Here is a 13,008-nt window from a genome sequence, read left to right on the forward strand (position 1 = left end):
GGGGGGGGGTCGGGGGGGTTCTTGTGGGGGCATTTTTGGAATGGAAAACTAGCTTCTGAATACTATATACTATTTATTTAATGATAAACGCTTCAAACAGTAGTATGCTATATTTTGTTTACAAGACCACAATTCAGCTAGTGACATCCAGTTGGAATTTCCATACATTCCAAAAAAGACCTGCAAACTGAAATTTGTTTTTTGTATTATTATTTTTGCTTATATTTAAATGTCCATACATATTGCCAATAATAACTGTTATTGTGCATTTTAATCCTATTTTGTGTAAACCATTGGCAGACCGGTCAAATAATGAGTCAAGAAATAGGTGTTAAATACCCTGGCTGATATGACTTTTTCATTCGTCACACTAGTAATGAAAGGTTCAGCCAAGTGCATTGCATTGTGGCACACACCCTGTCTACACAGGACTTGAGCAATGTTGTGTCGCAACATCTTGAGGCTGTCTACACTAGACGCATCAAAGCGAACCTTAAACCATTTATTTATCTTGTTGGTAGGAGTAGCACCAGCATGTGCAGTGCAAAATAGAACGGGGCATCCGTTTACTGTCGGCGCGACAAGTAAACAGATTTTACACCTGCACCGTTCACGTCTGTTGTAGACAGGGTAATACAGTATTGCGCCTAATGTGACCTAGTTGTATACAGCACATTTTACAAGATCACATTACAAGATATTACATGCATAAGTGATATTAGAGATGCATCAACTCTTATAAGTATATTTAAATCCAATTTTTAAAAATTTTAGAAAAGCTTTTACTTGATTATTTTTGTATGTTGTTATATTATAAATATTCTTTCGATTTACATGTTCATTGTGTTAAATGTTAATATTTTTTTAATTTTATGTATCTTGTTTTTTCCTTGAGAAGCTACCATTGAACCCGCTACATAAAGATGAAGTTTTTAATTATTATACAAAAAATGTGCATAGTGTGCTGCAGAAATTAATAAGAGTAGTATGGTATTCCAAACATAGCCATGATTTGCCATGATGTTCCTGGAACAACATCTTTGTTTGGTCCTCAACTACATTCCAATAAACCAATCAGAATTTAGGGGGAATAAGTTAAGGCTTAAAGCTAGAATAACGTTACAATCAACCAAACATTTCCTTTTGATTTTAGGAGTAGGTAAGTGTTAAGTTACGTTTTTCCAAGACCAACAAAGGAATATGTCCTACTTGGTTAAATCTTTTTGTATAGGGCGACTATTGGAGCCTGCAGTCAATCTGATATTGAGGTGGCTAATTCTGACAGCTCTCACCCTACAGTTGAATGAAGCACTAATACACTCTTTCTGACAGCTGTAATAGGAGTTGGGGACCCAGAGAGCTGCTAACAGTCACATAATGTGCAGTCAGGAGTGGTGAGCTCTAACAGGGTGTGAACGAGTGACCCATGTTTGACCCCTCTTTAGGAAATAGCATTCAGCAGCGTTGTTGATTCAGAACACATGCGTGAACGGTCCTAAGAGGACGCTTGAACTGACGGCAAAAAGAGAGATCACGAAATGTCTCTGTTACACTCCGATACGATCACTGTTAATACTAGCCATGATTTTTGTGTCAGTAGATAAAAATGATTAATAACACTTACATTCTCTATAATTTAACAGAGCCTACGTCAATATCCTGAACCACATTTTCCATGTGTATAAAAGGAGCGTGTCACATTCAACAAGGATTCAGTTAATGCACAAAAGAACATAAGTTCATATTTCTATTCTTATAATTCATTGCATACAATCCATTTACATACCAACTTCTGTATTTGCTCTCTTTGTTTATATTGCCGGTGCTTGAGTGAAATGAACTATATAATAGGACACAGACACCGCATTAACCGGAGAAGAACCTCCGAATTAAATTGCACTTGACCCAGCCCATTAGCGCCTAGCGCGTAATTTCACCAAACCCACTTGCTCCTAGACTTTTCCTGCTTGCAAGAAAATAACAAAACTTTATGGCCATGCCCATTGACTCTGTGCTTATAACTTATGGCATAGCGCTGCGCTTACAGCTAGTACTCTTAAAATAGGGCCCTTGATGTGATCCCTGGGAATTGACCCACAACATTGGCGTTGCTAGTGCCATGCACCATCAAACTGTAAGATTTCAGAATGTTTTGGTCATGAAGTTTTTTATAAAGTCAAAACTACAGTTACCATGGTAATTTTTTGTAAGAGATGATGCAATTGTAGTTTCACTCAAACTGTAACCTAAAGCACAATACACTTAAGCCACACTAAGATGCTTTAGTTAGAAAACACATTGATTTAGCTATGTTTATGCCTCTCATTGCCTCATAATGTCAACATAACCATAAACTTTGGAAAACATGCAATGACATTAGGATGACATTAGTTTTCAAACAAAAACCGATTAGTGTGGATGTGGCCTTAAAATGAAACAATCTGATCTAAAAATCTCTCCAAAGTTTATGCCAATACAGCGATTACATAAAGCAAAAGTCAGAACACAACACAACTATTGCCATTACTTGCATTGAAAGGAGTACACAACTGAAGGCAGTGGTGTTAAAATGAAAGTAAAAAAGGATAATAACCATGCTTTAACACAAAATGATAAAACAAATGAATAACAACACAACAGGAGACACACACACACACACACACACACACACACAATGTGATGCTTTGCAGCAATGGACAAACTCTGGTCACCTATGCAGTATCACTACTCCTGGATATCTATATCTGCTTTCCACTCTATCTTACATTCTTAGCACTCTTTGCTATAGCAATTAATAAGAACTGACTTTAGACTTAAAGACGACCACACATTACACTCTTTGTGGATGATTAAATGACTAGAGTTCACACTGAGGAAACGTTGGGATGAAATCCATACAAACAGCACATTTCTATTCCTGTGGTAATTCACCCTGTACTTAACTTCAACAGCATCCTACTAAACAATGAAACATATTAGGTACTTTACAGCCTATAAACAGTCAAACAGTTTCTAATTGAGTCATGCTACCCTAGCATACGCTGTTGAGTAGAGAGGAGAAAAGTGCTTGTGTAGATGAGGAGTAGAATGTAAATAAATGCTGGATTACTTTGTCATTCTTTGCTCGGCTTGATTTTGATTCCAGACAATGAATTCAGGGTCGTACCTATCAGGAGACAGGCAGAGAGAGAGACAGGGTAGGTGTCTAGCACAAAGGGATTTGACATTTAAAAAATAGTGTATTTACTTTGAACTGTCTTCTTATTGCTGTCACATATTACACACTTGCATTTAACATACACAAAAGTTTTTTTTGCTGGTTTTTATTAAAGAGGGGTCTCACATAATTGTGAACTCTCTTCCATATTTCTTATGCTACATATGGCTCCATTTTATCAATGTATCTGTTGGAGACAGCAATCGCTGATTTGAGGGCAAGATCTGCTTACAAACATTTCCAGTCAGAGAAAGTACTGAAATACATCAAGAAGTACTCTGCATTTAACTTTTACAATGGAGCAGTCTAATTTTCAAAAAGATAATCTAGAGGTTAGTGTATCTTTTTAAGAGGAACAATGTGTTATAATGCACTTACACAGATCAGCCACAACATTAAAACCACCTGCCTAATGTTGTGTAGGTCCCCCTCGTGCCACCAAAACATTCTGAGATGCAATTCTTCTCACCACAACTGTACAGAGCAGTTACCATAGACTATGTCAGTTCGAACTAGTCTGGCCATTCTCTGTTGACCCTCATCCATGCGATTATCTAATCAGCCAATCATGTGGCAGCAGTGCAGTGTATAAAATCATGCAGATATGGGTCAGGAGCTTCAGTTAATGTTCACCTCAACCATCAGAATGGGGAAAAATATGAGCTCAGTGATTTGGACCATGGCATGATTGTTGTGCTAGATGGGCTGGTTTGAGTATTTCTGTAACTGCTGATCTCCTGGGATTTTCACGCACAACAATCTCTAGAATTTACTCCGAATCGTGCAAAAAAACAAAAAAACATCCAGTGAGCAGCAGTTCTGCGGATGGAAATACCTTGTTGATTAGAGAGGTCAACAGAGAATGGCCAGATTGGTTCGAACTGACAAAGTCTACGGTAACTCATATAACCGCTCTGCACAATTGTGGTGGGTTGGCGCTGTTTTGGCGGCACGAGGGGGACCTACACAACATTAGGCAGGTGGTTTTAATGTTGTGGCTGATCGGTGTATATTACCCTGCGTCTTGTGCATATACAAAATATTAGGGCTGGGTATTGATACAGATTTCCCGATTTGATTCCATTCCGATTCACAAGCTCAAGATTTGATTCGATATTGATTCATATGGGTACATTTCTGTTACAATGTCCATTTCGCTTACATATAAATGAAATTCTCTCTCAGCTAATGCTCTTAACTATAAAGGAACCTACTAGGCAATCCTTTTAGGTACAATTCAAAAATATTAATTAAATAAACTAATTTTATCATTAGTTTTTCTTCAAATTGGTCACATCTTGCCTTTTGAAATTTTTTCAAATCAGTCTATTCCATCAATTAATGTCTTGAAATTGCATATATTATGTTACATATATATTTGTTAAATTACTATTTACAAGTATTAACATTGATATGTAGAACAAGTGCTTAATCGATACGGTCCCTTTAAGACCAGCAGCATCAGCCAGTGAGCACATATATATAATGAGAGGACATGCGTAATTTCTTTTGCGCATCCATGTATGATTAGAATTAAATGTTTTTTATTTTTTTATTTTTTTTTAAATCAACAACTGACTGTAAAAAACAGAGAGGTACAAAAGAGACATTATTCAATGAAATAGATCTCGTCTTTGGACATACAGAATGAGAAATTTTTACTCTCAACATGCAGTGAAAGGACTTCTGTGCTAATAAATTCTCCACTATACTACTCAATACCTGGTGAGTGAAATCTGAAAATGTACTAGTCAGTGGCTAATCATAGACATTTTTAGTCACATAGTGTGAGATTTGGTTGCACATGCGAGTGATTTACTTGCATTATAGAGGGCTGCCACAGAGTGAAAGATGCATCTAGGTATTTAAGAACTGATTACGAGATCGTTCAAGTAAAGATTGCCGTGCATCGGAAACTCTATATTTTTACCCAGCCCTACAAAATATTGCAACAAATGATCTGTTACTTAAAAAAGGAACACTGTTTTCTCTATCATTTTATTTTTACACAAATTTTGGTGATATAGCATTTGTTAAAAAGCATAAATAACATAGTATATAGATAAAAATGTGTCCACCCTTTAATACACCAAACATTAGTTAGTAAACCAAGGATAAAACACGACTTGTGTCTTGACATGTTCTGAAACATTATGAAATTGTCTGTGCATATCTGTGCATTTGTTTGCAGCCAGTAAATGCAATGCATCACATGTCATACCACCTCCACCATAACCAATAGCAGTGAAAGACATGGGAGAGAAACAAAGGCATGAAGGCTCAACAAAAGGATGACACAAAAAAAAAAAAAAAAAAAAACAATCAACAAAACAAACAAGGTAAAATCAGTAGAAAAAGCAAGCAAACAAAAGAAATGTCTTATTGTAGTTCACATATAAATAGATGATTGTCAATGGCTTCTCAGCACATTCAATTGATGTCACACGATAAAATCAAAAATATGCTTAATAGTACTATATAGACAGAGTGAAAAAGGTGAAACATTAAAAATTGACTACCTCTCTGTAAATCATGCGCTATCATTCCTGAAGTGACAAATGTGTAATTTACTTTTGTGACTTTGGCTTTATTAGTGTACACAGGCAATCTGAGGCAGTAGTTCTCAACTGGGGAAATGTTACCCAAAAAAAGGGTTGCAGGTCTGTTCTGATAGGGTGCTTAATAAAAATAATAAAATGCAAAAATTATGCGTTTAAAGTAGCAAAAAAAAAAAAGAAAAAAAAAAAGGATTCACTACTTTTAAAAGCGTGAAAAAAACGCACTTTCTTAACTTTTGTTGTTGACGTCAAAGTCTCTGCATCCAATCAAACTCAAAATCAAAATTTATTTTCACTTGATGCTAAACTGGGCAAGTTGTGTGACATATCCTAATCCTTGACCCAGACTACATTAAATATTGTTTAAATATTGATTCCGTACTGAGTTGGGTCGGCTATTGCTGTCCAATGTAAAATCTGAATCCTGAAGCAAAACCAGTTGAGAATCACTGATCTAAAGTACTATAGGCAGTGAGGCCATGTGAAGTCTGATTCATGCAGTACAGTGCCTTCATTGAGAACTTGTGCAAGTGAAGCTTGTTTTGATAATCATACTGCGTGGCCATTTGGCAGTCAGTACAGCTCTTATGCTTTCTATGTGCAGTTCCCTCAAGATGTGTTATCCACTGAGATGACTAACCTGGGGTCCTTCTGGATGCTGTCCACAGAGGGTGACCTGACCAGTGTTGCCTCTGGGGGCAGAGCAGGCCCTGATTTACTGTAGGGGGAATCCGTAGAGGGGCAGAACTGTAGCGTACGGTAGGGGTTGGCGTAGTCTGCGGTGGAGGCACCAGGGCCAGTGGCATAGCCAGAACGGGGGAACGTTCCTGTGGCATTCTGGCTTCCTGTGCGCTGCAAGGGTATGGAGTCAACACCAGGAGAGGAAGGGACTACAACAGGAGAGTAGGGACAGAGCAGAAAGTTCATGACTTGCTCACAAAACTGGTTTGTTGGATCTTTAGGTGAAGCAAAAGGTGAGAAACATAACCACATGAACAATGTGAGAAGAGGTGCATGTATTAGCACAATAAGAGAGAAGCAAGGGAGCAAAAACAGAACAACAAGGATATTAAACCATCTAGATAACATTAACCAGTAACCCAGAAACCACCACTACTTCAAAATCAAAACAGACCCCATTTACTTTATTAGTGCATGATTCTGGTCTTGTTCTGCATGGTTCATCTGTGGTGGTACGATATAAAAAAAATTGTTTGTCTTCATATTCTTCAATCTTAATGTAATAACCTGCTCTGCCTCTGAAATGGCTTTCCTTTTCGGCTGATGTCACGAATTCCTCACACTTTTTCAGAACCGCCCTTCCAACCACCTGGCTCCATTCTGGTAACATTTAACTAATGCCCCTTGTAACGATCCGACAGATTCCTAAAACATAAAATTAAGTCCCACCCTACTTTTTTAGCTCATTGAATACCCCGTTTCACTCGAAAATATGTCACATGACTAGGGTTGCCACCTTGGCCCTGTTAAAATTCCTAGACACCTGATCAATGACCGAAAAACGTATTGCTGGCCATCATACAAGAAATAAGACATATTATTTATGATTGTTTAGGCTACTCCTAGTTTGATATGGAAATTACCGCATATATCGCATATATCGCATATAATTAAATAAAACAATAACATCAATACACTCAACAAATATTTTTGCATATTTTTAAGATACACATTTCAATTTCATAAATAAAAAATAAAAAATTCCATCAAAATGAACTGAGTACTTAACAAAATTACACAATTCTAGTTTTAGATTCTATTTTTTTTTTATTCTATTTTGTTAAAGATTAATCAATTCAATTTGATGGAATTTTGTTATGAAATTAAAATGTGTAAAAAAAAAAGTTTGTATATTTGTGTGTGTGTGTGTGTGTGTGTACAGGTTTAACATATTTATTTATTCAGGCCCTAAGCAGTTTTCTTGAGTTTGTGGTTAAAATTTATAAATATGCATGTATAAATTATAAAATTGTGTATAAAGTAAAAAGAAAAAAAAAAACATTTGTACATTTAAACCAAAGTAAATCAAACAAATGCACATAAACATTTACAGTACGCATTTCATGATTTATGCGTTTCTATTTTGTAACAAATTTCCATCTAATTGAATTGAGTAATCTTTAACAAAATTAAGTAAAAAAATCTTTAAGTTTTACTTTAATTTAAAGATCACAAAATTCTCTTTGATGGACATTTGTTATAGAATTGTTTTTTGGACATGTTTTCAAGAACTTTAAATCATTATAGTAAGTAGACTAAATTTTAAAGGATTGTTCACACAAAAGTGAAAAATCTCACTCTAAATCATCCAAACAAACCGGTTCACTAAAATAAATTGGAATTTCTTATGATTCATATAAGAATGCTTTTGATTTTCCTCCTTGCATAGTGTGCTTATAAACAAAGGTTGATATGTGTGAACCCTTGTTTATGTCAAGAAAACATTGAAATTCAGGGACATTTTAGGTCCTGGAATGGGATTGAATTTTTCCAGGGCAGATGGCCAAAAACTGGGACAATCCTGGAAAATCCAAGGTGGGTGACAACCCTACACATTACAGAAGTAAAATGGGTTACGAACAGCGTTTCTTGTTTACCTTAATAAACAGGCAAATGCATGTGTTTGATTACAAAGCTTAACATAACCTGTTATGGTTGTAAAAGTGCATATCCGTTAGGCTGAACAAGTGTAGCTCAATATGTGCAGGAAAGTGCTTTTATGTAGATTACATTGTAGACATTAGACATCAAACATCAAACAGCATTCAGTGTGCCTAGACATAAAATATCTTTACCCATGAATTAGCTGTAATATACTATATTCAGCTGAATTAATAAAAACATAATGTGAACAGGTGAAACATGTGACTTTAAAACCTTAAAAATAAAAACTTGATACTATGTGATACTATTACAGTGAGGATGTCTGGCTGCTTACTGCTGTTAATTAGGCACTTGGGAAAACATTCTCATCTTGAACAAAAAGAAAGCTGAAACAAGCCTTTTATTTCAATAATACACCTGTAAATTAGCCATATTTCTAGGTTACAAGATAGAAGGATGAATTTTGTTGTTGACTTTAAATAGTTGGAGAACCAAATATGTGGTATCTTACCCTGGCCTTGGTTAAAGTTTCTCAGGGGAGCTTTCTGGTAGACTCTGTCCTCATAAATGGGGTCGATGTGGTGCTCAGGTGACTGCAGAGGCCTAAGCTCTGAGCCCAGGTGACCGTGCTGACTGCTGTATGAACCTCTGGACCCTAAACAATGCAGAAAGCCAAAACTCTCAAGCGATATTAACCCCAATTAGTGGTGTGGCTACAGTACCATGTAAGATAACTAGAATTCACTATGTTTGGTAATCCTGTTTCAAACCAGCAAATTAGATGTTGATACTTTACAAAAACACAAATGATAATCAAACCAATTGAAAATCTATGGATGTACTATGCAAGTTTAAGCACTTCTCAGCAGCAGCGAGTGTCGACATTTTTGTATACAGCTTTTCCGATGTAAACCTTAACAACTGTTTTCAACCCTTCTGACTGAGATGCAGGTGTGCGCTGACATGATGGCTCTGTTTTTCACACGTGAGTGTGTGCGTAATGTGTATATGTATGTGTGTCCACGTGTGTGGGAGTTTGTAAAGAGAGGGGGGCACGGGAGTGTTTCCCACAGATATTTCAGGTAATATAGAAACTGTTTTATTGATCAAGTGTATCTAACTTTGATACAGCTCAAGCCTTCGTTGCTAGTTCATAAACGTCACTTTAGAACTAGCAACGGAGGATGCGCCACTTATCGGCGTGTGTGTGTGCGAGTGAAAGAGAGGGGGAGGGGTAGTGCGGTGCTTTCCACTATATAGCTATGTGAGGCTGATTAGGGCGAAATACATTGAAACATAAAAAGTTTCACAAATTAAACGTTATTTCGGATAATAGAAACTGCTGTATTGATCAAGTCGCAAGGGGTGTGGCTCTATTTGTTGGTCGCAACACCAGTCTCAATGTCTGTGTGTGTGTGTGCGCACATGCGTATGTATGTGTGAGCGTAAGTATGTGCAGGGGAGACGAGGGGGCTTTTCAAATGAATTATAGACATTGTTTGACATTCTTAACCGATTTACTTTAACCAGTGTCTTTGTTTATATTTGCCATATAAACGGTGTTTTGCTGTGGTAGCATGTATGGAGTGTGTGTGTGGGTGTAGGTGATATGATAAATGTGAGTGAGAACAGATCAATATTGAATTCCTTTTTTACTGTCAATCTCCACTTTCACTATCAAATTCTTCTTTTGTTTTTGGCTATTTGCATTCTTTGTACATATAGCCACCTACTGGGCAGGGAGGAGAATTTATAACAAAAAAGGACTTAAATATTTATCTCTTTCTCACCCACACTTATCCTATTGCTTCTGAAGATAAGGATTTAACCACTGGGGTCATATGGATTACTTTTATGCTGCCTTTATGTGCTTTTTGGAGCTTCAATATGTTGGTGCCCATTCACATGCAGAGCTGAAATATTCTTCAAAAAATCTTTGTGTTCAGCAAAAGAAAGAAATTCATACACATCTGGGATGGCATGAGGGTGAGTAAATGACATCAGAACTTTCATTTTTGAGTGAACTTTCCATTTAAAATTATTGAAAACTTATGCAAAAAAATTTTTTTTATGTTAATTCTATTTTGGTGAAGAAGTTTGGGTTAGGTTTGTGTGCATTGTACTAATTTGTGTCATTTAAAAATATGCTGAAACATTTGAAAAAAACTTCTTGGTTACTGATGTAACCTCTGTTCCCTGATGGAGGGAATGAGACATTGTGTCGATGTAGTGACACTAGGGGTTCACTCTTGACAGCCCCAATCACCTTTGCTTTATTCAGAAAAGGCCAATGAAAATTGGCGAGTGGAATTTGCATGCCACTCTCTGCCCCGGACATACGGGTATAAAAGGAGATGGTGTGCACCACTCATTCAGACTTGTTCTTCAGAACCGAGCACATGTGTGTGTTCGTCCCATAAGGGTGGGAGGAGGTACTTACCCGAGGAGGCTACAGACAGTGGCCTTTCCTGATTTTTGTATTAAACAATTTCCTGCCGAGCACCTGCTAGAATAGCGCTGGGGAAGTGCTCTTCCCTCTCCAGGAGGGAGAGCACTACGGAGACCACATCCTACCGGAGGTAGGTTAACATGTGGAGAATACCTCACATGGACTTTACCGATGGGGAAGTTCACATATGGAATGATGCCACTGGAGAGAACCCTATCTATGGAGAGGGTACACAGCAACAGTGGCCGAGGCAGAGCAGAGCTCTGATGAGGGGAACACAGGGTTCACCTGAGGGGAAACCGAACAGTGGAAATGCATTATACGGGATTACTGAGGGGGGAATCACCACATATGGAGCACTGAGCCCAAGTACACGGGCTCACCTAAAAAGGGGCATACCATGAGTACCGGGCCTGGTGGCGTTACTCCTCCGCCGAGTTCGCCACCGAATAGTGCTTAAAGAATTAAAGAGGCGTCCAGTGTTCACCAGTTGTGGGGAACTGTTGTGGACAAGATAGCACACATTATCACCTTAAAAAAGGGGAAAGGCGCAATGCAAGCAATACGCCCGACCGGCTGCCCGGCCTACCTGTTGTCACCCCGTAACACTCGGGTCGAACCAGTTCTATGCGCAAGTTATAGAACCTTGCTAAGATATTGGGTGTAGCCCAACCCACTGCTCTGCATATGTCTGCTAGAGAGGCGCCTCTCGCCAGTACCCAGGAGGACGCAACACCTCTGGTGGAGTGCACCCAGACTCCTAAAGGGCACGGCAGTTCTTATGATTGGTAAGTCAGAGAAATGGCACCCACAATACAATGGGACAACCTTAGTTTGGAGACAGCTTTCCCCTTCTGCTGCCCTCGAAAGCAGACAACGAGCTGCTCCTAGAATCTAAAGATCTGCGTGTGGTCCAGACAGATGCGCAGGATGCGAACTGGACACAGCAACGACAGGCCGGGTCTTCCTCCTCTGAAGGGATCGCTTGCAGGTTCACCACCTGATTCCGGAAGGGAGTGGTGGGAACTTTGGGCACATAACTGGGCCGGGGTCTCAGGATCACGTGAGAGTGTGCCGGCCCGGACTCCAGGCATTCACTGGTGACAGAGAGTGCCTGCAGGTCCCCAACCCTCTTGATAGAAGTGAGCGCCACCAGGAGGGCCATCTTCAGCAACAAATTGCTGAGCTCAGCCTGCTCCAGGGGCTCAAAGGGGGCTCTCTGTAAGGCAGGTAGGACCACAGAGAGATCCCAAGAGGGAACCAGGCATGGTCTAGGAGGATTCAATCTTCTCGCGCCTTTGAGGAACCTGGTGATCAGGTCGTGCTGCCGTGAGGGTCTCCCATCCAGTGTATCGTGATATGCTGCTATAAAAGCCACGTACACCTCCACGGTAGAGGGAGACAGCCGTCTCTCCAGCCCCTCCTGAAGGACAACACAGACCTGACTGCACGTCTCTGTGGATCTTCCCCGCGGGAAGAACACCAATTTGCGAAGAGACGCCACTTCAGAGCGTACAGTCGCCTCATGGAGGGGGCTCTGGCCTGAGTGATCACATGTACCACCACTGGTGGAAGGCCTGCTAGGTCCTCCATGTCCCGTCCAGGAGCCAGACATGGAGATTCCAGAGGTCTGGCCACAGGTGCCGGAGTGTGCCCTGCCCCTGAGTGAGAAGGTCCTGCCTCAGGGGAATGCGCCAGGAAGGGGCTACTGCCAGGAGCATCAGGTCTGAGAACCAAGTCCGGTTGGGCCAGTACGGCGCAACCATCAGGACTTGTTGCCCGTCCTCCCTGACTTTGCACAACGTCTGTGCAACGAGGCTCACTGGGGGAAACGTATACTTGCGCAGCCCCCAGGGCCAGCTGTGCGCAAAGGCATCCGTGCTGAGGGGAGCCTCGGACAGGGAGTACCAAAGGGGGCAGTGAGAGGACTCTCGGAAGGCAAACAGGTCCACCTGCGCCTCTCCATATCTCTCCCAAATTAGCTGGACTGCGCAGGGGTGGAGTCTCCATTCTCCGTGGAGCGTTACCTGCCGTGAGAGCACATCCGTCACACAGAGGACGCCCGGGAGGTGAGTGGCTCACAGAGACTTCAACGTCTGCTGACTCCAAAGGAGGAGGCAGCGGGCGAGTTGCGACATGCAATGTGAGCGTACGTCTCC

General features: G+C 40.0%; 1 protein-coding gene across 6 annotated transcripts in view; it reads right to left on the reverse strand.

Annotated features, from left to right (window-relative positions):
• Positions 1–13,008, reverse strand: part of LOC127443090 (catenin delta-2-like) — a 138,941-nt gene that overhangs the window by 46,370 nt on the left and 79,563 nt on the right. For 4 of the 6 annotated variants that reach the window (XM_051701588.1, XM_051701592.1, XM_051701587.1 and 1 more), the window contains 3 exons: positions 8,912–9,055; positions 6,416–6,665; positions 3,110–3,166 (listed from right to left, as the gene is read on the reverse strand). In XM_051701588.1, coding sequence (XP_051557548.1) covers positions 3,110–3,166; positions 6,416–6,665; positions 8,912–9,055 — 451 coding nt within the window. The remainder of the gene's footprint in view (positions 1–3,109; positions 3,167–6,415; positions 6,666–8,911; positions 9,056–13,008) is intronic. The other 2 variants (XM_051701590.1, XM_051701589.1) reach the window with 1 other exon arrangement.

This window comes from Myxocyprinus asiaticus, chromosome 6, assembly GCF_019703515.2.
Source record: "Myxocyprinus asiaticus isolate MX2 ecotype Aquarium Trade chromosome 6, UBuf_Myxa_2, whole genome shotgun sequence".
NCBI classification, from domain to species: domain Eukaryota; kingdom Metazoa; phylum Chordata; class Actinopteri; order Cypriniformes; family Catostomidae; genus Myxocyprinus; species Myxocyprinus asiaticus.